Source organism: Orcinus orca, chromosome 5 (assembly GCF_937001465.1).
Source record: "Orcinus orca chromosome 5, mOrcOrc1.1, whole genome shotgun sequence".
Classification (NCBI taxonomy): Eukaryota; Metazoa; Chordata; class Mammalia; order Artiodactyla; family Delphinidae; genus Orcinus; species Orcinus orca.
Genome location: NC_064563.1, coordinates 11,936,017 through 11,962,200, shown reverse-complemented (window position 1 = coordinate 11,962,200; position 26,184 = coordinate 11,936,017). Strand labels below are relative to the sequence as shown.

The 26,184-nt window shown below is 43.1% G+C and overlaps 1 protein-coding gene across 1 annotated transcript in view; it reads right to left on the bottom strand.

Annotated features, from left to right (window-relative positions):
• The window catches only part of RFTN1 (raftlin, lipid raft linker 1), a 204,953-nt gene that overhangs the window by 123,595 nt on the left and 55,174 nt on the right, over nt 1-26,184 (bottom strand). The window contains exon 3 of the mRNA XM_033431989.2: nt 2,275-2,461. Within this exon, the coding sequence (XP_033287880.1) occupies nt 2,275-2,461 (187 nt within the window). The remainder of the gene's footprint in view (nt 1-2,274; nt 2,462-26,184) is intronic.

Sequence of the window (26,184 nt, the reverse complement as noted above, 5' to 3'; positions counted from 1 at the left end):
AGCTGTCAGAACTTTGGCAGACTTGGTAAAAAATACCATCAACTGCTCATATTAAAAATTAATCACACAAGATTTCCTTTGTTTCATTTTTTACTACTTAAACCCTACTGGACTTCCCTGGTGGTGCAGTGGTTAAGAATTCACCTGCCAATGCAGGGGACATGGGTTCAAGCCCTGGTCCAGGAAGATCCCACATGCCGTGGAGCAACTAAGCCTGTGCGCCACAACTACTGAGCCTGCGCTCTAGAGCCCACGATCCACAACTCCTGAAGCCCAGGTGTGTAGAGCCGGTGCTCCGCAACAAAGAGAAGCCACTGCAATGGGAAGCCCGTGCACCACAACGAAGAGTAGTCCCCGCTCGCTGCAACTAGAGAAAGCCTGTGTGCGGCAACGAAGACCCAACGCAGCCAAAAATAAATTAAAAGACCAGGTAGTGAGCTTCTAAAGGCTGCCTTATGAACATTAGATTAAAATCAATACTTAAAAAAAAACAAACACACAACTCCCTACTGATACAGAAAATGTTCTGCTGGGTTTTGTTTGTTTATTTTTCATAGCATGGGGTCTCTTCCTCATGATGCAAAAACATACAGTTATTGCATTTGCTAGGGGAGAAAATGCCTGAACTTTAAAATTGTATAATGCAATACTAAACAGAAGTGGGGGAAATTCTGTTGGTCATTTTTGTCACGAGAATGGCAAATTACCATTCTCATTACCATACTTGGCAAATTACCAAGCTTTTGCAACTTCCTTTAAAAGGGTGGGGGCCCGTTTCAAAGATCTGGCACCAAGTTATCCAAGCAGTTCTTCCTCTGTATATGCTTATTAAGGAGCTGGAATGTTCATTAACGTCATCCAGGCAGGTGGTCCAGACACTCTGGATAGAGTGAACTCAAACTCAAGGACAATGGCATCTTCCCTTTCATGAAAACCCTCCATGCTTCCTTCTTCTTTTTTTTTTTTTTTTTTTTTGCGGTACGCGGGCCTCTCACTGTTGTGGCCTCTCCCGCTGCGGAGCACAGGCTCCGGACGCGCAGGCTCAGCAGCCATGGCTCACAGGCCTAGCCGCTCTGCGGCATGTGGGATCTTCCTGGACCGGGGCACGAACCTGTGTCCCCTGCATCGACAGGCAGACTCTCAACCACTGTGCCACCAGGGAAGCCCCTCTACTCTCTTTTTAAAATATAGCACATGTTGTCATTTCTCCCACGATAACTGGCCAAAAGATAGATCTGATTTCCTTTGCCAGGCTTTCAATTTTTATTTTTACAAGAGCAGCAGAAACATAATGTGCTTTCTATCCCACCTTCATTGTTTTTATTTATTCATTCATTCATTCATTTATTTTTATTGTATAGTTGATTTACAATGTTGTATTAGTTTCAGGTGTACAGCAAAGTGATTCAGATTTATATACATACATATATATATATATATATTCTCTTACAGATTCTTTTCCCTTATAGGTTATTACAAAACATTTAGTTCCCTGTGCTATACGGTAAGTAGGTCCTTGTTGGTTATCCATATTATACTGATATATAGTAGTATGTATATGTTAATCCCAAGGTCCTAGTTTATCCCTCTGCGCCCCTTCATCATTTTTTTAAAAAGCATTTAAAATTAATATTGCTCTTTTCGAAAAACCAATCTCTACCTCTCTTTTCCTAATTAGACCCAATAAAAATATAAGAATAAGCATTCTTGGGAAAGCCACATTGAAAAACATCATCCAAGCCTTGAAAATCAAAATCAAGACCAAATCAATTACAGGACTTGATTCAAGTGAATTTTGTTTTTCCTCCCAAGTGATTGACAGAAAGTATGATGGGTTCAAAATATTCAAGTATTTCTGGAGTTTGGGGGAAGATTATGAAGTTTGTACACAGCCTCTAACCAAAATTAGTGTGTCTTCCAGCCATGCTTTGCAGATTAATAGTAGTATACTTTCACTAGCTGCTCTCTTCTGGGAGTACAGCTCCTCAAGGAGACAGTTTTCTAGCTGAGTGTAATGCAGTAAATTGAAGGAGGAAAGGATGTAACGTGGATTCTCTACTTAGGCCGTCTGGTGTGGACAGTTGCAAGACGCTATGAAACTCTTTAGTTGTCTAATGTTTGGCCTTACCTGTCAGAGGGCAGAGGCCCTGGGAACAGATGCAAACTCCACACACACACATCCACAAACCCTATTCCTTTCCCCTCCCTTCTTCATTCAACACACATGAGGCCCCTCATGATGCTAAGGTAACCGCCCACCCTCAGAGGCCTTACCTGTCGGCTTTCTTGATCAGGATGGCCCTGAAGATGTTCTCGAGGGGCGTCTTCTCCCGCTCATGGGTTGCCTGCACGAAGGGGTGCAGGGCCACCAGCGAGAAGCCCTGCTGGTACAGCTCCAGCAGCTGGGCGGGCAGGTCACGGAGGGAGGTCAGCCTCACGGCCGAGGCCCGTGGGAGCTCGGCTGGGAGTGGAGAGAGGGGAGGCTCATCAGAGACCCACCCAGACCGGCCACCCCACGCATCCACATCCCTCTCCCCTCAGCTCAGCAGAAAATCTCCAGGTTGCCTCTCAGTCACCTGAGTCTATTCCCATCTTAACTACTGTCTTCAAGGGGACCTACAAAACTGCTGCTTAATTTCCAACTCATCCGTAAGTACTGGTGACTGGATGGCTTAAAATTAGAGCCAGGGCTTCCCTGGTGGCGCAGTGGTTGAGAGTCCGCCTGCCGATGCAGGGGACACGGGTTCATGCCCCGGTCCGGGAGGATCCCACATGCCGCGGAGGGGCTGGGCCCGTGAGCCATGGCCACTGAGCCTGCACGTCCGGAGCCTATGCTCCGCAACGGGAGAGGCCACAACGGTGAGAGGTCCGCGTACCGCAAAAAAAAAAAAAAAAAAAAAAATTAGAGCAAGTTTCTCAGAGATCACACTGGAAAAGTCACTTCCACCCCCTCAGAAAATGAAAAAGAAAGAAATGAAGAAGGAGGATCACAAGACGATGACAACTGCACACAAACGTAAAACTGCCAGGTGGCAAAAAGCAGCAGCAAAACAAAGTCCAAAGACAGACTGGAACAACATTTCTGTGCCACTTAAGACAAAAGGGTATGTATGACTGATTCACTTTGTTATAAAGCAGAGACTAACGCACCATTGTAAAGCAATTATACCCCAATAAAGATGTTAAAAAAAAAAAAAAAAAAGACAAAAGGGTAATTTCCTTAACAGGCAAAAAACAGAAGCAAGAACAAAAACAAGAAAAATGGGCAGAATATACGAACAGGCAATTTCCTAAAAAGCATAAAAGGGTAATCAATACTTGAAAGGACACTCAAATTAACTCAACATTAGAACTATGCAAAACAAAACAAATGTTTTCTCCCTATTGAATTATTTTAAAATTGGGGTTTAAAAAAACCTTTTTGAGAAGGGCAGACAAGATATCAGAAGTCAACAGATTCAAGTGACAAGTCTTCCAGCCCAATCCCCCGCCCCTCAGGCTCTTTCCCTAGAGGTAACCAGTATTATCCATTTTCTTTTGTATATATGTTAATAATCGCTGAATCTGTGCACAAATAAGTTTATATATCTATCTCACTTTTTTTACACAAATGGTAGGATAATGTTACAACCCAGCTTTTTATCCATTTTTATCAATGAACAGTATCCTTTTCTTGGAGATCATTCCATGGCAGTACACAGAGCTCTTCCTCATTCTTTTTACAGCTGCACAAGTGTTCCACTGTGTGAGGTACCACAGATTATCCAAACTTTTGCTTTCATAAGTAATACTGCAATGAAAAACATCACTCCTACATGATTTCACATGCATTCATGTACGGTATACCTAAAAAAGTTAATTCCTAGGTGTGGAATTGCTGGGCTCAAGATAAATGCATTGTAATTTTTTTAGAGACTGCCAAATCTCCTCCACAGTGCAGTAAGGGCTTTCCTTTATCAGTGAGGTACAAAGGTTATTTCTTTTCCCACGCCCTGGCTAATCTCACAACAAAAAATATGATCCCTGTGAGGTGATAATTTATACTTCTCATTATGTAATTTGTACTTTTTCTTATTAAACATCTCATGTTTAAATGCTATTTATGTTGCCTTTTCTGTTAACTGTTCAAAATCTTTGCCTAGTTTCCTACTGGGTCATTGGTCTTTTGTCTATTGATTTGTAGGAACTCTTTATATATTAGGAAATTCATTTCTTATTTGTAATAACAGTTGCAAATATCTTTCCCAAATTATTGTCTTTTGACTTTGCATGACACGGGTTTTGCCATGAAGAATTTTTTTTAATAAAGTTGAATTTATCAATCTTGCCTTCAATGGCTTCTGAGTTTTATGTCATAGCAGAGAGACCCGGAATATAAAACAATTCTCTTGTGATTTCCTGTAGTAATATTTCAGTTTTTGCATGTAAATCTTTGCTCCATTTGGAATTTATGCAATATGAATTCAACTTTTCCCACCCACCCCCAGTTTATCCATTTTTCCGCATTGATTTGAGATGTCACCTTTATCATATATTATATTCTTAAGTATATTTAAGTCTATGACTATGATCTATTAAACTATTCTAACAATTTTAGTTTCATATTATGTTTTAAAATCTGGTCAGGTTATTTCCTGAATCTTCCTATCTTCCTGTTTATTTTCTGAATCTTTCTGTTTCTTCTCAATTATTTGTTTTTCCAAATGGTCTTTAAAATCAGGTCATCAAATTGTCCCTCAAAAAAAAAATCTTGGGCTTCCCTGGTGGTGCAGTGGTTGAGAGTCCGCCTGCCGATGCAGGGGACATGGGTTCGTGCCCCGGTCCGGGAAGATCCCACATGCCGCGGAGCAGCTGGGCCCATGAGCCATGGCCGCTGAGCCTGCGCGTCCGGAGCTTGTGCTCCGCAACAGGAGAGGCCACAACAGTGAGAGGCCCAAGTACAGCAAAAAAAAAAAAAAAAAAAAAAAATCTTGTTGATACTTTTATCGGATCATGTTCAAATTACAGCTGTTGAGAGAGAATGGACTTTTTTCTTTTTAACCATTTTTTAAATTGAAGTATAGTTAATTTACGATGTTGTGTTAGTTTTAGGTGTACAGCAAAGTGATTCAGTTATACATATCTATATATATCTGTTTTTCTTCAGATTCTTTTCCATTATAGGTTATTACAAGATATTGAATATAGTTCCCTGTGCTGTACAGTAGGTCCTTGTTGGTTATCTATTTTATATATAGTAGTGTGGATATGTTAATCCCAAACTCCTAATTTATTGCTCCCTCTCACACTATTTGATTATATTTTTAATCCACAGGAATTGGAAATTGAAGCCAAACAATATTTTACAGAAAGTTAACAACATCAACCTCCCGAGAATGGATATTTTCATCACGCTGCAAGTTTCCATCCAAGAACATTGCATGATTTTTGTTTATTCAAGACTCTTTAGGGGTCCCCTGGGTGCATATTAAAATTTTCTTCACATAGATACTGCACACTTGTGAAGTTTATTCCTAGTTATTTTATATTTTATTGCTATTTGAATTGTTTTTTTTCTCCTTTTACTTCTGTGATCTCCATTGTGGGCAAGAATGTTGGAGAAACAGTCATGCTCATGGCGGCTGACAGTGGTGAACCTTTCTGGAGGGCCGTGTGGTATTTTCCGTCAATCCTAAAAGTGCATTTGCACTTTGTCCAGCAACCTCGCCACTGAGTTTTATGCCTGTGGCTGGACTCCTAAATGTTTCTCAAGATATATGGGCAAAGTTATTCACTACAGGGTCATCACAACAGCAAAAACCTAGAACCAAGGAGTTCTTCTTTGGAGGGCTAGCTCAACACTGGGACACCCCAATGATGAATCCTCTGAACCATGAGGATGAAAATGTGCCCAAGACCCATGACTAAGTTAAGAGACAAGGTGTCTAACAGTGTGTCTAACAGTGTTTATCGTAGGATACTTTAGTATAAAACAATTCGAAGGATAGATAGACATGAATAAAATTTTTTTCTGGAAGAAATAACAAAAACATCAATATTGGAGAGACTGGAGTAGAGAGGTGAGGATGAGAAGGTAGCTTTTACTTTATTTTGTACTTTCAATACTATTACCGTCAATACAGCAATCATTTGGGTGGAGGGTTCATGAGACATTTTAATTTTCTTCTTTACATGTGAAAAATATTTTAAATTTTAATGTATTTTTAAAAACACTGTGTTACTTTAAAACAAACTTAAAAACAAAATCTAGGGGTACTTAAGAATACTCTTAACATCAGCCACTGTAGCCCTCACTTCCATACATCAGGCAAGAAATTTACAAGGAAGAAAAATCTACAGCAATGATTCATTCTAAAGCAAGTGTCCAGCATCCTGGAGAAATCGCCATGAATAACAGTGACAGAGATAAGGCTGGTCAGGAAAGCTAGAGAGCATGCAATCTCTGCCTTGAAGAGTACGTTCTACATATGCCGCCAGATAGAAAAAAATCTTGAAGGTAAGTCTGGAGAGATCGCTGAGCCCGTCCACACTCCTAGGCACAGCAACCCGGTGGGCCAGAGGGGCAGCCTCTCCAAGCCTGCCCCACCGGCCAGCAGCAGAGGCAACACCCAAAATCCTTGGAAATGGAGACCCTTGGGCGCCACCCCAGACCTACTGAATCGGAATCAGAGCCATCTATGGCTTCACAAGCCCTCGAGGAGATTAAGAGGCTGAGAACTACCTTCTAGAGGGTTTCCTCTAGAGGATCTAAGGCCACACACCCACCTGTGACCTGCACCCCAACTCCACACAGCCAGGACCCTGGCCGTCCCTGCCATGGCAGCCCCAGGCCCACTGCGGGGGTCTGCACAGGCTTCTCCCCCAGTCTGTGTGCACCCCCAGGCCCAAGGCGGCACAGAGACTAGGGAGAGGCGAGTGGGGAGACACTGCTGCGGGGGCAACATTTAAGGAGCATCAAAAACTCAGTAACCAGTACGAATCAACATTAAATGAAATATGTTAAAAAGTGAACATGAATGCCGAAAGTCCATAATGAACAAACTATCAAAAATTTTACTAAGGACAGCATCTGTATTATTGATTTTTCTATTGCCTCAAGCTTGGCACAGCCCTGTTACTGATCTCCTCTTTTTAAAGACGTTGCCTCACTTGCCTCACCCCAGTGCCGGTCCAGCCCAACATCTCTTGCCCTCTTGTCCGGGGCCCTGCGAATGACAGGAGTGGGCCTGTATGTAGGCTGCTCCAGGGGAACCAGGGGCAGGTCTCCTGCGCTGTCAGATGACGAAGCAACAGAAGCGTGTGTGTCACAGACGCTGTTTTATTTAAAAAACTGCATGAACTTTTGGTAGGAGCGTAAGCCCTTCTGGAGGGTAATTTTATAATATCCATCAGACCTAAAAATACCACGCGGCACAAAGATCCCCTCTTCTTTGATAAAACTGTACATTAAGAGCATCTGTGACCTCAAAGTCAGTCTCTACGGGTAGGTATTTTGTAAATGTTTCTAGTATTTCAGACTCTTTCTGCTATGCTAAAATAAACCTGTGCCAAGATTTTGATAATTTGTATGTTTCTTTCCTCTTATGCATGATCCTATAATTTAAAAAATGAATAAAAGCAATTAACGTGTTTAGAAGACTTGGGATTCTAGGATCAGCTCTGTGCTCCTCCCTGGCATCAATCCTGAGCCTGTGAACGGTCAGTTTCCGCGTATAAAACGGAGATGACAATGTGGGCCTGTCTTCCATCAGAGAGTGGTTGTGAGGATCACACGGGATCCTTACATTTGTAAGGAGGCGTGCGTAATCGATGAAGCTCCGAACAGCGGAGTTCAGTGGTGCTGGGAGTGGCGGACAGACTGGTCCGCTGCAGTCGCTGATGACAATTCGGTGCTGGGACATTAAACCCTCCCCATCCCCGTCCACAGCCCTGCACCTCCACGCTCCAAATCAGTGCACTAAAAATATTAATCAACCACTTTATAGCTAAATGCTTCCTGAATGAAACAGAATACCTTTAAAATTTTTATCTTTAAATCTAAAGATGTATCTCCTGTCAAAACTCAGCAATTTTATAGCTTTAATTTTTAGCATGCATGCTATCAAAGTTGAGCTTCATTGGTTAAAAAACAAATAAAAACGAATCTCAACTATCCTATAATAAAAAAAAAAAAAAACAGCGCCAACTGTAAACACGATTAAAGGCCTAATTTCACGTTTCTTTTTGAACCTTAACATTAAAAAGAAACCCTGGTTCTTGCAAAGCGACCAATCCCCCAGTATTACTACTAGGAACACAAACAAGGGAATGACTTATCTGTTTGGATGAACATACCAATCGTGGGCTCTTGGTCTATTTCTCACCCCACCCATCAGAATGACCTCTCCACTATTTTTGTTTTGTAATATTTGCCTGATTTCGTTTACAAATTACATAATCTTGGGCAAGTCACATAATTCCCACCCCATCTCTTGGGTCCCTCATTTTAAAAATGAAGACCCCGGACAGGCAATTCCAAAAGGAGCTTCCAACTTTAAAATGCAATGACGTTATCATGTTCCATTTGGAGACTAAGGTACAAGTCTCTAACTAAAAAGTGACATTGGAAGAGAATACAATAAATGTTTCCAACGTGAACTGAAAGAGTCCTCCCAAACCAGAGCCAAAGTGAGAAAAAGGCACAACCACATGTTCGGGTGGGTAGAGAGATGGAAACGGAGGCAGGAAAAGAATCTGCTGGTGGTGCAGCAGGATAAAAGTCACCGCTGAAGATGAGGGCACGGATGGGGCTGTCTTGGCCAGTGTCACCCTCCAGTCTGAGGAAGTGTCACCATTAGGGCCCAACACCCATTTGAAGGTCACACTTTTCTCTCCACTTTCTAAACTGCTTGTTCCATACACTTGGTTAACAGCAATCGGTCTGCAAGCCGGGGGTCCAGGCTGGACATCTCCGTGCTCCCACCCGGGGAGCTGTCTTCCTCCCATACGGGCACTCATGCTGCTGCTGTGCAAAGCCCAGTTCTCCAGCCTGGCAGGGGCTGGGTCTCATCCTATGACCTGTAGCAGGTCTGGGACAGATCCCAAGGCCAGGAACTGGGGCCCCAGGGCCCAGATGGATAAAGTAAGCAAGAGACAGAGCCAGGGGATGAGCAGTGAACACGGAGGGCCCACCTCCCCAAAGGGGTGGCATCTTGTCCTTCTAGCCTGGTTACTGCCAATGGGCACGTGGGTGCCCTGGTTACTGCCAATGGGCACCATTGGTGCCAGAACGTCTAATTCTTACCTTCAAGAAGTCAGAAATCTTGATCCTCATAGAAACTCTCCTGATCTTTAGATTTGGCAAGTAAGTCCTATTTTATTTTCAACCCCATGTGGCCCAAAGCCAAGACCTGGTAGGTCACAGTGTCTGGCTGGGGCATTTGATAAACGTGGGAGGATGGATGCCCCACACCCTTCCCATCCCTGATGGTGGCACTGCCAAGGGATGATGTGAGTGCCAGTCTGGCAATGACCAGCTTACCAGTGTGCTCATTCCCACATCATCACGACTTATCCAAGGCTTCAAGGACATGTCCGCAGGTATCTGACACACGCCTCTATTTCCTTTCTACTTTCTGTCTCTATGAATTTGACTACTGGAGGTACCTCATACCAGGGAAATCATATATTTGTCCTTTTGTGACTGGTTTATTTCACTTAGCATAATTTCTTCAGAGTTCATCTATGTTGCAGCATGCGTCAGGATTTCTTTCTTTTTTAAGGCTGAATAATATTGCATTGTATCTATATATCACATTCTTTTAAAACTGAAGTCAGTTGACTTACAATGTTGTGTTAGTTTCAGGTGTACAGCAAAGTGATGCAGTTATACATACATACATATATGTATATTCTTTTTCAGATTCTTTTCCCTTATAGGTTATTACAAAATATTAAGTATAGTTCCCTGTGCCATACAGTAGGTCCTTGTTGGTTATCTATTTTATAGATAGTAGTGTGTATATGTTAATCCCAAATCCCTCCCTCTTCTATACTGATGTAGACATGAACAAAGAGGTTAGAACCACATAACTATATTTCAAATCCCTTGGAAATCTTTTTTCCCTCATTCAATTACCAATAAGAGGCTTTTTAAAAAATCAAAACACAGAAAGTGGGCTTCCCTGGTGGCTCAGTGGTTGGGAGTCCGCCTGCCGATGCAGGGGACACGGGTTCGTGCCCCAGTCCGGGAGGATCCCACATGCGGCGCAGCAGCTGGGCCCGTGAGCCATGGCCGCTGGGCCTGCACGTCCGGAGCCTGTGCTCCACAGCGGGAGAGGCCACGACAGTGAGAGGCCCGCATACCGCAAAACAAAAAACAAAAACACAGAAAGTACTGCTAGAAAGGTATTTTGGGTAACATGAGAGTCCAAAGGTTTTGTTTTGCAATAAGTGGGGGTTTTTTTCTTTCAGAAAATAACTCCATATAAATAAATAAACCATTATTCCAGGAGTTTAAAAAGAAAGGAAGGAAAACAGGGGAAAAAGCATAATCCACAAAACCACATATTTCTTAACACTCCTGGGATAAAGGAGATTGTGTTTTTGCTATGACTATGTTTGTTTAGCAGAAACATTCTGCAGCCCTGTTTATTCCCTGGAAACGAAGCCCTTCAGACATCTGCAGAAGAGCCAAAGCAATGTTTCTGCTACTTCAAACTTCATTATAGGGAAAGTACCAGCTTCCAACACAAGAAAGAAAGCACTGTGCACGATGACCTCACATCTCACTCAAGTCTCTACAGCAGGCAACACACGCTGACCCTCAACAGTTCCTATGATTTTGCCCAGCACATTTGTGACTTTAACCTAATTATTCAAAGTCCAACTTTGCTTTTCTAATTACAACCACTAATGGATCTGTCAATACCAGGGAGCCCAACAGGACAGAGAGACACTATCTCCCCCGGGTCATTTCCTTCTCAGGTGAAGCTGATAATGACACTGTTCAACCAAATCTTTTTTTCTCTAATTTCCTTGAAGGCCACCATTTCTGTAACAACAATCTGGCTGGACTTTGCAGTAGATCCAATTTAGCAAAAAGCTAAAAGCAATCACTTTTCGATGTGGGGTTTTTCACTGTATAAGTAAAAAATAGGAATTCAATTTTTTTTTTTTTTTTGGCCACGCCACACGGCATACGGGATCTTAGTTCCCTGATCAGGGATCGAACCTGCGGCCCCTGAAGTGGAAATGTGGAGTCTTAACCATTAGGCCGCCAGGGAAGTCTCAGGAATTCGATTTTTTAAATAAGGTTTGCAGCCCATGTCTTCGGTGTTATTTCTAAATCTGTGGCATAAAACTTTCATTTTAGGATTTTCAAATTCAGACTTCTGTCATCTTGTTATCAAATAAACCCATGTTTCTGAAACTTAAAAAAAAACACACATCCAGACTCAGGAGACCGCACCATTAAAACACTATTTATTCTTTCATATTTTGTTAATTGGAGTGAAATTCACCTAACAAAAAAATCAGTCATTTAAAAGTGAACTATTGGGCTTCCCTGGTGGCACAGTGGTTGAGAGTCCGCCTGCCGATGCAGGGGACACGGGATCGTGCCCCGGTCCGGGAGGATCCCACATGCCGCGAAGCGGCTGGGCCCGTGAGCCATGGCCACTGAGCCTGCGTGTCCGGAGTCTGTGCTCCGCAACGGGAGAGGCCACAACAGTGAGAGGCCCGCGTACCGCAAAAAAAAAAAAAAAGTGAACTATTCAGTGGCATTTAATATATTTGCAATGTTATACAACCATCACCTCTGTCTAGTTCTAAAATGAGGAAACTGCATATTCATTAAGCAGTTATTCCCCATTCCTCTCTCCCCCAGCCTCTGGCAACCACCAATCTGCTTTCATAAAACACAATTCTTAACACCTTAACTAAATCATGGATAAACTCAAGAGGGAAATCTCAGTAGAAGTAAAAGCACTTTTTGAAGCTTCCATAAACCTAGGCTCCTACAGGTCAATCAGGCAGTAATTGACAAAGCAACAGATGCTCATCAAATGAGTTCCTAAGATGCAGGCCACTGGTCCACAGATGCTTGTTAAACATCAGACTATCAGACTCTGTGACAAAAAGGGGGGTTGTAAAGGGGAGCAGAGAGTCAAGTTGTTATTGGTTTGCTTGTCATTCCAAAGAGTCACACACAGTCATTGAATTACACACACACACAATATTGTACTATAAAAAATTCAATGTCTAGGTGTTTGTAAGGAGAGGGCCTGAATAATCCCTGTTGACGATACCCATTGATCAAACTCCAAAGATGGCATGATTGCTCATCCCACCTCACCAGTCCATTTTGTCAGAGAAGACACAGGCTAAGATTCATCAGGAAAGCTTTTCAAGAAACACCAGGCACCGCGCTGCTTAGCTCTCACAGTGGGAGTATTCCGATATTAAAAGCAACCAGCTAGAAACTGAACCCAGAGTATTAATAAAATATTTCACACACTTAAAAGTACTTTTTATAGAGAAGAGACGACATGAAGGATCACCAAGTCTTCAGAATTTCTAACCAAACTCATCCACACCAGATCCAAGAAGAGCTTAGCATGAGTCAGAAGGGAAGCTAGTTATCAGTATTTTATGCCATTTTCCTAACTAAGCACGATAGCACTATAGCTGACACTCCTGAAGTTCTCTTTTGATTTTGAGAATACAATAAACTGATTGCATCAAAGACCAGCCACTAATGACTATGTACAAACAATATGGAAATGAAACTATTTAGAATGTAAATGAGACCCTATATGGATTTCCATGATAAAGTCTCAAGGCTTTGCATAAAAGTAATCAGCACTGAAAATCTTCAGCGCTGCAAATGTGGCTAGTCCAAACTGAATGTGTCATACGTGTAAAACGTACATGAGATTTCAAAGACTTAGCATGAAAACAAGAATGTAAAATACCTAAGTAAAGAAGTTATTTTATATTGGTAACACACTGAAATGACAACATTTGGGATAGTTGAGGATTAAATAAAATATACTAAAATGAATTTCTACCTGTTTTAAATGTGGCTACAGGAAAATTTAAACTCACATATGGGGCTCACATATATTTCCACTGGACAGCACTGCTCTTACGATTACTTACCAATCACTCGTTGTAACATTTATCACTATTTTTAATTATACAAATTATTCATTTAATTTTTTTTTCTGTCCTTCCCAATAAACAAGTTCTGCCAGGCCAGAGCCCGGGCCAGGTTTATTCGCCAACAAGCTGGCCAACCCAGAGTGCCTGGAGAAACCTCATTAACAATCACCGTTAAATGAAGCAATTCTCCATTGATTGGTACAGCCACAAGTCACGACCGCACCAGTACTTTTTCCATCAAAGAAAGGCCAATGCAAACTGTCCCCTGCAGTTACTCAGGGTCGGGGTGGGGGTGGGTAGTTAACTCTGAGTCCCCGCTCTGGGCTCCAAAGTAAATTAGCCACCATACCAAGATGAAAGAAACCATAAATAGTCCTAGAAAACCATCACCCAGTGATGAACTTTTTTTATTAACCATGGTAAAATATACATAAAAATGTACCATTTTAACCACAGTTAAGGTACAATTCAATGGCCTGAAGTACATTTACACTGTTGTGCAACCACCGCCACCAGGCACCTCCAGGAAACCTTCTTTTAGCCAACAGTGTCACCTGCACTTGCCACCCAACCCTTCACCTCAGCCACCCAAGGAGAAAGGACACCTCACCTCCATCCTTCCTTCCTCTCTCCCCTCTGGTATGAGCAGGAGAGACAAGAGCAGCAAGGAGAAAAAAAAAAAGCTGCTATGAGTCATAATAATTCCCAAATGTGAAAATCTGCCACTGGAAAAAAATCAAATTTGATATGACAACAGAAGCGAAGGAAGAATGTAAAAAATTTCACTTTGCAGAGGCGGCCAAATGACAGCACAAAGATTATGCATCTTAACCCCAAACAGCATAAAATGGAAAAAAAAAAGGAATTTCCCCAAAAGTCTGGTGCCCCAATGGCATAAGTGCACTTCAGTTTGGCATTTACACAGGACACAAGAGAATATTACTACTTCTTTTTATCCTGAGTCATTATCATAAGGGTCTCCACTCTATAACAGAGTTTTACATTGGTATGTCAATAAAGTCTTTACTTAGGAGAGTATTTTTTATTTCAGAATATAATACGATAAAATAATATACTATGGAAACTGTTGGAAAGCCTAAAAATTCACCATGCACAAGACTAGTTTTAAGTGCTTATGACAGAATAAATCCCACTCTCTCCAGGCTTAGTACAACTTCTACCCACAAAGGAAGCCCACTCGTAGGTTCAAAGGCACGATCCCCAGACACACCAACAAATGCACATCAGTGGATTCTCCTTTCCTTGCTGGAGTGGAGACACACCACGTATTCTGTGGCACAGTCAATAAACCATTCACGAACTTACCAAAAGTTCCATATATGCAAATGTGTGTTAATAAATAAAATTCTTACGTGTATGACATCACAAAAGATTCAACAGAACTCAAATGAGGACAGGACCAGCCAGGTCTCACGCTCTAAAAAAGGCTTCAAGCACCTGCATTTTCAGCTTTGCGTGAACAATTACTACGTTCATGCGCAAACTCCCAAATTGGTGCATGGAAATAGAAAATCGTACGCACGGGCTCTGCTAAATAATTTGCATGCAAAATTGTCATCAGCACTCTCCAGTTTATTTTTTGCCATATAAGATATGGGGGTCTGTGACGCCTCGGGAGACTGATTTTAAGAGACATTTTGGTTCCCACTATTAAAAGGGGGGCCCCTGATGGTGTCTGGGGTCTATGCATGAATATAAGTCCCTCCCAGGTGCCTTCTCACGTAGTTCAGTGGAAGAGCGGAAAAGCTTGAGAATGAGATTAAGTAGAATAATGGGCAACAGATATTCTTCAGAATAATAAAACAGAGAGGAAACATGGTAAAAAAAAAAAAAAATTTGTATTGACACCCAGAAAAATGCCATCTATCAATGACAGTTTGTACAAGAAGGGAAAGATGGATATTACCCAGGCAGTAAAAAGGACTTCCCTGATTCGGCCAGTGATACGTACTGAAATGGACCACCCGGAAGCTTCGCCTTGGAGATTGCCAGTGAGGATCTGATAGGGATCTATGTGCTCATAAGGCATCTTAAGTTTTCTCTAACAGTTCCTCCCTCCCTCCCTTGTTCTTTCCTCTCTTCCACTTGAAATGCAGTTAGTGTGAACTGAGATACGCTGGAAGTGTGAAAAACACACAAGATTTCAAAGACTCCGTAGAAAGAAAAGAATGTGAAATATCTCAGAGTGTTTTACAGATCACATGTTGAAATGATAGTATTCTGAATATACTGGGTTACATAAAATATATCGTTAAAATTAATTTACCTATTTGAATTTTTTTAATGTGGCTACTAGAATATTTTAAATTAGATTCATGCCTCACGTTATATTTCTATTGGACAAGGTCTGTTCTAGAACCTCTTGTTTTAAATTTATTTACTTACTTAAATTTTTTATTTTAAACTAATTTCAGTCCAAAAAACATGATCCCTTCTCTAATTTTATTTTAAATTAGATCTATGGCTCACATTATATTTCAACTGGATAGGCTTGATCTAGAACCTTTTATTTTAAATTAATTAATTATTTTATTTATTTATTTATTTTAAACTTATTTCAGTCCAAAAAAACACGATCCCTGCTCTACTTTTATTAAACTGCCAATTTAACTCCTTACTAAGCATCCGTTAGCCACAGCCATCAGTAAGGTCACTTCTCTTCCCAAAATAAACCTGTTAACACCAAGAAATGGGGCAAAGCTGCCAGAATATTTACAGTGTGGGATCAGTGAGTCACCTGCCTTCAAGCACATTAAATCTTTCCTTCTTACTCATTGTCACTACTCCAAATTGGAGGAAAAAAAGCAAAACTTCCTACAATCTTCGCGTTCGACGTTTTGGTCCCTGAGCCCTTGAATATTTGCTCTTGGAGACTTCCTAGTATCACAATCACACCAGCTCCTAAAGTGTTCACTGCTCTGGAGCAAGTGGGTTTGCAGCCTCTGTCCCTACTCCATCAGCAGCTCCAAACACCCTCCCGAATCTCACCTCTCTTCCCACGCGGGGAATCTCAAACTGAGCATCTCACCTGCAAATCACTGCTCTGGCAAAACCGGAAACAGCTGCAGAGGCCACCAGCCAGCCAGCATCATGACTGAGATTATTCATATCAGAAATATCACTAGACCTGCCAGTCTATTTTAAGTCCTTGGAAGTGCTGTGGAGTGGATTTTCTGGATGATTTATGTTACATTCCAGAAATGCAAATTCTCCCTCATGCACTTAATAAACATCCCTGTGGTCACGTTTCTAGGTAACAGAGCCATCTCCCTTCCTGGGATTCCCTGCCTGGTTCCTTTGAGGGTAGGATGAAGGCTTCATGATATTCTCAATTCCCACATATTAGTAAGAAGTGAGTATTATTATTACTTTGTTACCATTGCAGTTCAGTCTGTCCTAATTCTAAACAACGTATGCAAACAGAGAACAGAAACCTGGAATTGAATTATAGGGTAGAAAGTTGGTGATGCCTCAAAGCTGGCTAAGGCAGAGATGGGTGGTGTAGCGGCCAAGGTTGCACTTCTGTGGTGTAGTGGAAAGAGCGCTGGGTTGGGGTCCAGGAGTCTTTTAGAGTCCTGATTCTGCTGCTAGCTCTGTGTCCATAGCCAGTTGTTTAATCCCTGAAGACATCATGTTATGATCTGTAAAATGAGGGGACTGGCTTAGGTAATGAGAGAGACTTCACAGTGTTGAGGTTAAAGGCATAGGCTCTGAATGCCTGGGTTTGAATCTTGGGTCCACCACTTACCAGCTGTGCAACCTTGGGAAAGTTACTGAACCTCTCTGATCCAGAGGTTCCTCATTTTTAAAATGGAGATAATAATAATACATAGCTCAGGGGTTACCTGAGTTGAAATCTCAGTGCCACCCCTCACTAGCTGTATGACCTGAAGTCTGCCAGCAGCCTGGTCAGGTATGAATGTCTCTCATACCTTTGCTGCATCCAGGGACTTCCGTAGGCAGTTAGTTTCACCAAACAACACCACGTAGACATCAACCAGCCTCTGACTGCTCCTGAGACAGGACAGGTACTCTGAACCCAGGATTAACAAACACTAAAAACACTAACCTAGTACCTGTTCCCCTTCTTAGGAGACCCTATTTTCAAGTCTCTTTCTTTCTTCTTTTTTTTTCCCCCGTAAGAAAACAAAACCAAAGAAATGGCTGGGAGCTGAGGGAGAGCGAAATGGCGAACACAGCTCCTGGAGCTCCAGTCTGCAGGAACTGAATGGATGGCGGTGATAGGCACTGCTGGGTGTTGGTCATGGTGGCTGCAATGAGCTCTGTGGCATCTGAAAGGAAATGGTAAGTAGGCCACTGGCTATGAGGTCTACAGCTCAGAAGAAGGTGAACTCTGAGTTGAGGATACAAGTCCAAGAATCATCTACTAAGCATAAATGCTCACTGAGGGCCTGGGCTCAGATAAGCTCTCGTGACGAGAGACCACGCAGAGGGAACAGCAGGCCTACAGCCGAGACGGCCAAACTCTCCACATTCAGTGGCCAAGCGAAGATGGACAGATCTGCAAAGGGGGCAGAGGAGCAGCCACAGAGGTAGGGAGAAAACCAGGAGAGCGTGGGAGAGAAGCCAAGAAGGAGGGAAGAAGAAGCAAGAGAAAGCTTCATAAGCGATCACCCTCTGACCCAGGGCCCCGGGTCAGCCAAAGCCCTCCTGCCTTCTAGGAGGCCCGGCCTGGCAGACTGTACCACACACCTGCGACCTTCCTCTGCAACAGCTGGGCCCAGTCCCAAGCCTGCCGATGCCACTTATACTGGCTATAAAGGGGAAATTTAATCAATCATTACACAAACCGAAATAGAGTGAACGAGAGTTGTTTCTTAGGATTCCATAAGAGAGAGCTACTAAGAGAAATGGCTGTCAAAGTGCATGAGAGAGAGAAAATAATAAGAGAGGAAGGGAGAAGTAACTTTTAAGTGTACAATGTTATACTCCGATTGCTTTGTGTGCATCGAATGTCTCCCTCTATCTTAAAAAAAATTTTAATTGAAAAGTTTAGATGGTATATTGAGGGTTAACACAAAAAGATAATGTAGATCTTTAATCAGAAACATGGTCAAAGAACACATCCCCACATCTAAGAGACAGGCACATGAATGTACATTTTTGTGTTTGATGCTAAATTAAATGTTTAAGGCATATTACATATATATATATACATATATATATGTGTATATATATATACATATATATGAATGATTCTCTGTACAAACCGACTTTTTTGATGTACTAACCAATATTGGTCTCAGCTGTGACAATGAGGGAGTGGCCAGCATTGCCAAGCCCTTCAGTAAGACAAGGAATAGGAAACATCCAACCCGGAGTTTAGAGACAGCTGTGAGTGGAGAAACGTAGCTAAAGTCAGGCTGGGTACAAGTCAATTGTCATCTGACGACCCTACAGCCTGTTCTTCCCCAGCTATCATATTCTTTTCCACTTAGTGTTTTAGTGCTTTCTAACCTGCCTTCCTGAGAACCATGGTTTCCAAGGATTTTATAGCTAAAGGAGCCCTTAAAGACGATGAGGACGATGATGATGGTTGTGACAATGATAGAAGTATTTCAGAAATAATACTAACAACAGTGATAACAATGATAGCTAACTTCCATTGAACATATATCTTATGCCAGACATTGTTTTATTTGCTTTACATGCATCCTCATTTAATTATCAAACCACCCTTGAGCTATGTATTATCATTATCTCCATTTTAAAAATGAGGAAACTCTGGATCAGAGAGGTTGAGTAACTTTCCCAACGTTGCACAGCTGGTAAGTGGTGGACCTAAGATTCAAACCCAGGCATTCAGAGCCTATTCCTTTAACCTTGACACTATGAAGTCTCCCTAATTGCCCAAGCCAGTCAGTCCCCTCATTTTACAGATCATAACTTGATGTCCCCTGAGATTAAACAACTGGCCATAGACACACACCTAGCAGCAGAATCAGGACTCTGAAAGACCCCTGGACTACACATCATGCTCTTTTCACTGTACCACAGAACTGTAACGGGTGTGGCAGGCTCAGAACAAAAGGATTCCTAGAAACCAACGGGCACCGTCTCCTTGCTTCTGCACAACTGTGGCCTCCAGGGTGCTCCTTCCAAGGTTCTGCGTTTTGTTTCCGTTCCATCAAGAGTCAGCTGCTTGGATCAGTGTTTTCCTTGAAAGGCTGATCACAACAAAGCCTTTCTTTGAAATGCAGCGTTTATTTCTTCAATGAATTTGGCAGTGTAATCACGATGGAAAAGAGAAGTACAGCATGGATGTGTGCACCATGTTCACAGGCAGGAAATCTACAATGCGGGAACCAGAAGAATAGGAAGGGCTACCTAGTGATTATAAATCACCATCAGAAACCAAACTTGCTTCATTTCAGGGTATGGCACACGAAAGTAAAGCAACTGTTTAAAAGCAAATCCAATATTAAAATTTAAATTTGCACAGTGATATTCAAAGACATTTATAAAGTGGGCACTGACGTAATTCAGGTGAGCAAAGGCAAATAACATGTTGCTGATCTTCTCCATGTCCCTGGACTCCTGCCCACAGTGCAGAGGGGCAGGCAGAGGACAAAGGTCAAGGCCAGGAGGTCACCAGGTGCCTTGGCGGACCTCTACAAAGAGTTTGAGCAATACCTGGTTTGAGCATCCCCTGGTATGGGGCGCGAGGTGCCACTGTAACGAGGTTTCCCCATTCACCTCTGTTCTCCTCGTGTCATTACTGTTAATGCTTTTCCAAAAGCCCATGTTCATATATCTTTACGGGCTCAAGATTTGATAGGAATTCCCGAAGTGCCCTACGAAACGGTCTGACCAATTCACAGTCCAATCTATGCCTATTTCCCCACATTACAAATCCAATAGGTGGAAAATGATCTTGTTGTTTTATTCTGAATTTCTATAACTGGTAATGAGGTGAGACTCTTTTTATATACAATTATATATGTCATACTCTTCAGTTAAGATTCCTGCTGCCCATTTTCACATAATCCGGCTTATCTTTTTCTTACTGATTTGCAGTAAGATTTTTCTCTAAGATGGGAACTAGTCCTTTATCTGTTATGCATACGGGCATACCTCATTTTACTGTCCTTCACAGGTACTACATTTTTGACAAATTGAAGGTTTGTGGCAACCCTGCATGGCCACAGGATGGTTAACACTTTTTTGACAATAAAGTTTTGTTTTGTTTTTTTTGCCACACCGTGCAGCTTATGGGATCTTAGTTCCCCCACCAGGGATTGAACCTGGGCCCACAGCAGTGAAAAACCCCCGCTCTTAACCACTGGACCACCAGGGAATTCCGAGCAATAAAGTATTTTTTAATTAAGGGATGTACACAGTGTCTAGATATAATGCTTCCGCACACTTAACAGACTATAGTATAAACATAATTTTTATATACACTGGGAAAACAAAATATTTCTGTGACTTGCTTTATTGTGATATTCACTTTATTGTAGCGTCTGGAACTGAGCCCGCAGTACCTCTGAGATGTGCCTGTATTGCAATTTTGTTTGTCTTTTCCTGACATAAAAGTTTTAAAAGTGTACATGTTCAAAACCTCTAAAACTTTAAGGCTTCTGGGTTACATAGCATCCTTTCTAAATGAAAGGTTTGGGTTAATATCTTAAAACCCCATTTATAGTTGAAGGTGATGCCACTAACCCCTAAGATAAATGAGTGCCTAGAACTGGGTTTCCGCTACGGTGCTAGGCAGTGCTTGGCCCCCAGAACAGTCCTGTACACATGTGCTGAGGTCCAGGAATAGAGGGTTTGAGCAGGGCCAACAGCCTCGTAAGAGAATGAGTTAAATATCCAGGACCCTCTTTCTTCTGAAGCTACTGAGATGCCTTTCTTCTCTGCCCACTCAATACTATTCAAATTTAGATTGCAGATTCCTCATGTTCATGCCTAGTAACATATTTTTCTCGACAATTCAAAACACACACACACTGTTGGAACTTTAGAGTCGGAAAAGACTCTCATTTTGCAAAAGGGGAAACTGAGGCTTCTCCCCCACTCCCACTCCCGGACCCACACTATTTGGGGACTGCTGGAGAGAGTCACAGCACAGAGTCGTGGTCTCCAATACCAGCAGGACCGTCGCTGCCCATGTCTCCGTGACCCCCTTTCCTAACTGGCCGGGAGGAATTACACACCTGAACCACACCTCATGCACTCCTTGGCTCCAACCACTATTTCCTTCCTGACGATTCCATGTGGCCCACACTCCTAAGTCTCCGTCTCCTGAGCTCCAGACCCACATCTGCAGTTGGTCCAGAAAAATCTCTATCGGCAAATCCCACAAGGCATCAAAATTCAACATGTTCAAAACAAAACCCGTTCATGTTCCCAGCACTTGCCCTGCCTCCTGCATTTTCTCATTTGGTTTACAGCATCACAGCCGAGGGTGACAGAGACCGAAATCTGAAACAACACAGATGCCTCCATCTACCTCTCGCTCCTCTCTACATCCAATCGGCCGCTGCGTCCTATCAAGCCTCTCTTGAACTCTCCTTTATGAGGCCCCCTCCTCTGCACTGCCGCCGCCTCAGCCTTCCTGATCTCCACGATGCCTCCAGGCTGCTCTCCATACGCTGTCCACACCAACTATCTGAGTAAAAAAACACAGGCTGGCACATCTTCCCCCCACAAAAACCCCATGGCCCCAACGTTTGGTCCAGTGGTCCTCACAGGGGATGGCTGTCTCTGCTCATCGCCACTTTGGGTAAAGGCCCAGCAAGCTGGACAGCTACGGTGCACAGGGCCGCCCCACTAAGAACTGTCCTGATTCCCGCACGTTTTTTGAAAATCCCACTGGATATTCTTTGTAGATGAAAAGCCTGGCTCTAATTACCAAAGCCTGGAATTTCACTTTGCTTTACCTATCAACAAAAATAAGTTTGCACGGTTTACTATACACTGAATCTTTTAGGCATGTACTCCTGTGTAAACCCAGGGAGATCAAGGGCCTATTTCTCAACACAGCTGCTGAGCACACCTGCATCACGATCACCTGAGGGCGGGGCGAGGGAGGCTTGCTTACGAATGCAGACTCTCGGGCCATTTCCCGAACTACTGAGTCGGATCTGCATCTGGACAACCAGGGCCATTTGCTTCCTTTGCTCCCTCATGTTTGAGAAGGACTGTGTAACAGGCTTCAGGAGCCATGTTCTGGAAAAGACTGTGGGCAAAGGGTGAGCTCGCCAGGAGATAGTTCCCAATGGATCAGTGATGCCTGCGTGGTGGCAGAAGTGGGAATCCACGCAGACCGACAAGATCCCAGCCTACCTTCTCTCCTCTCCCTGTCTGTCCCTGTCTGCCTAGAGAACCCCTATCATCTTTCACAGCTCTTTCCAGAAGAAGCTTCCTCAGCCTACCCCTCAGCCTTCCTCCAGACATCCCCGGAGCTCTCACAGTTTCTAAGCACCTCCCCCAGAGAGGCTGGAACTTTGTCTTGCCCATTGAGTCCCCTCACAACTGGCCTCCTCTTTGCCTGGCTGATAACCAGAATTCAATAAATATTCAGCAAACGAATAAACAACTAACTAGGAGAGAACGAATACAGAGTCAGTTACTGGGAAGGACAGATGGGTAAAGCAGCCTCTTCCTCTGCACCATGTCACCTCCCCCAAGATCCCTGGTCCTCCAAAGAGGTGGCAAGACAGGCTGACACATGAGGGCTGGCAGCCAGCGAAGTCCCCGCTCCGGTACCCGGCCTCGTCTGGGCGAGTGATGGAGGCTCCAGGCGGGTGGTCGGGCACCAGTGGGGTTAAGGGAGCAGCTGCAGAAGCATTTGCAGAGCCACCCCGGTTTGTTCAGGTGGTGTGTGGTTGTGAGAAAAACTTGCTCTGTGATGATTCTCTGTAACTGTCGCTTGGAGGAATGATGTTATTTTTAGGGGGCAGGGGACACCAAGGACGTTTATTTGGCCAATGAACACAATTTGTTCGCCTGAGCTTTGCGTGTGGGTGTGAAAATCCTCACGCTAGAAACTGGGCGTTTTCAAACCCACAGGGAAGATGCTCCATAAACAGGTCAGGGGCGGGAAAATAAAAACCTCAGGATGACAAGCGCACACATTAACCCTGGAACCAGGCGAGGGGCCAGTGGTGACAGGCAGGAAACTAGGAAGCTGGCCGTATGTAGAGCTGAGGAAAATTCTGAAGAAGGGACATTCTGCCCAGAAGTTTTATTAGGAGAGGACATTCACGCCAGGCATTTATGGTCCCCAAAGCCCAATCTATTAGCACTGGGGGAGAAGGTGTCCGCTATATTCAAAGGACCCGTGACACTGAAAATTCAGGGCCCAGAGAGGTCCACTCTCCTCTGAGCTCACTCCCCCAGCTCTCAGATAATCAACTAATAGAGTCCAAATAATCTAATCACGAAGTAATAAATGCACATGGCAAAAACACAACGGATAGCCTACTCAACGGAATTAGACATCAGCTGTTCTGTCAAGACGATAATGAAACATCAGACAATCTGTGAGAATACCATGCCAAGAAGGAGAAAGACAAATTGGGCCCCTCCACTCCTCATGGAAATTAGAAGGTTCTAAACTAATCAATTAGCTCAACATCCCCACGCTCTCCACCCCATCTCCGCATTATCATTCCTCTTCATGAAATTTCCTGGGAATCCACTTACTATTCTGTGGTCGCAAATATCAAATGAAAATCAAGTTCTCTGCTGAACAGGAGAGAAACTTCACATTGTAATGTAAGATGAACTGATTAAGGGCACTTAAGCTATGAACCGCTAATTCTCAAAACCTCCAAGTGGAGTGGAGGAAAGGTCAGGAAGGAGGGATGCAGCTTAGTTTTGATCACACAGAAAAATGGGCTCTGCCACTCAGCAGGCTGCCTTATGAACAATTACAGTAACGAGGGCTGTGCGCTCTGTAGGTTAGAATGAAGACCCAATCTTTGGAGACCGAAGATAGAAAGAATACCCTTCCTTTCAGGAGATAAGTTACTCAGGGCTTTGAGGATATTCTAAAAGATGTGAGGTAGCTCAAAGAGAAGAATAGCTTGTCTTTCTCAGGCAAATTTCATTTTGCCCAGCTGCTTACACATTGCAAAGGGATTGCAAACTCAGGTATATTTGGAATAAATTTATTAATAAATAAATTATATTTATTGACCAAACTCTAAGGAAAAAAAAAAAAGAATCTTTCTTTCAGTCTTAAAAGTTCTGCGGGCTTCCCTGGTGGCGCAGTGGTTGAGAGTCCGCCTGCCGATGCAGGGGACACGGGTTCGTGCCCCAGTCCAGGAAGATCCCACATGCAGCGGAGCGTCTGGGCCCGTGAGCCATGGCCGGAGCCTGTGCTCCGCAACGGGAGAGGCCACAACAGTGAGAGGCCCACGTACCGCAAAAAAAAAAAAAAGAAAAAAATTCTGGGAAACTCCCTAAGAGCTTCTGTTTATGTGGATTATATCTAGTGAAATTTATTATATTAGAAAATTTTAAACTAAGATTTTTCTTTTTTTTTTTTTTTGCGGTACGCGGACCTCTCACTGTTGGCTCCGCGGCCATGGCTCACGGGCCCAGCCGCTCCGCGGCATGTGGGATCTTCCCGGACCGGGGCACGAACCCGTGTCCCCTGCATCGGCAGGCGGACTCTCAACCACTGCGCCACTAGGGAAGCCCTAAACTAAGATTTTTTTTAAACAATAATATCCAAGCACATGTTAATTAGCGATGATGCTAATTATTTCATGTAGCCTCTAGAATATTCTACCGTGGACTCGTGACAGAATAAAAGTGACATGACAGAATAAGAGCGAAAAAAGGCAAATAAAGATCTCACTATTATTTTGTCCTTAAGAACTCCCAGGGGTTTCCAGACCACACTCTGAGAACTGCTGGCCTCTGGCTGACACAGAGATGTCAACTGTTTCAAGAATCATTTCTGTCGTAAAATCTAAACGCTCCTTGTGTCCAGCACGTCCATAAAACGTTTACAGAATGACGGATGCCAGCTCTAGGAGAACTTCAACAAGTAAATGTGCAACTTTCTGTGACAAGAAAACTGGCTCTTTAATATTTTATAGTTCAGCACATGTGTTTTATGGCTTCTGCTGGTACAGATGACGTACTGCTTCTACACAGGCTGTGCAATGTCTCCACTAAGGGACAGGCCTGCCTGGGTAAATGAAGTCCCTTCAACAAATACCACATTCAGGCCAGTCCCTTCCCAGAGGCAGGTTCCCTTAGTGGTTAGGAGTGCAGCCTCTACAGTGAGATCTCCTGGGTTCAGATATTGGCTTGGACACTTGCTAGGTGGCATGGGGTGAGTTATTTAATCTCTTGGTGCATTTGCCTCCCCAAGCACAAAAAAGGACAGCAACAGTATCTATGTGTCAGGATCTTTATAGAAAGCAAAAGGGTTAGCTACCTAAGACATAGTAAGTACACACCAAACACCAGTTATTAGTAAACCTTCTTTGACAATATACAAGGTACCCCAAAAGTCTCAAGGCAGTTTTAAGCTCAAGCTTCAGAAGTATAAGCATTACAAACTTACCAAAGAAGTTACTGAATTCTATGAATTTTAACTAATAAAATTCTCATTTTTTGTTTCAGTTCCTCTGATTGAAAATGGTAAATGCTACGTGAAGCAAAAATTAAACTACGACTCATCGTAGGATAGGGAATAAGATGAATACATAAATTATTCCTACAGAAGGAAGATTTTTTGCCATCAAGACATATTAATTCAATAGACATTTACTGAGCACCTGCTATGTGCCAGGCTTGTACTAGGTGCCAGGGAGATAAAAAGAAACCAGACGAGGTGTCTGGCCAATGGGGACTTTTACTTACACAGTCTAGTGGGCAGGGATGGAAACAGATCCCCAGAGCACCTGTCTGCTGTACTATTAGGGTCCAGTTATGCTCAGGGTGGGTCCTGGGGCCTCAGGTTGTAGAGCCTTTAGCCCAGGTGAGGGCAGAGGAAAGGAGACAGTACTGTTCTTGCTGACATTTGGAAAA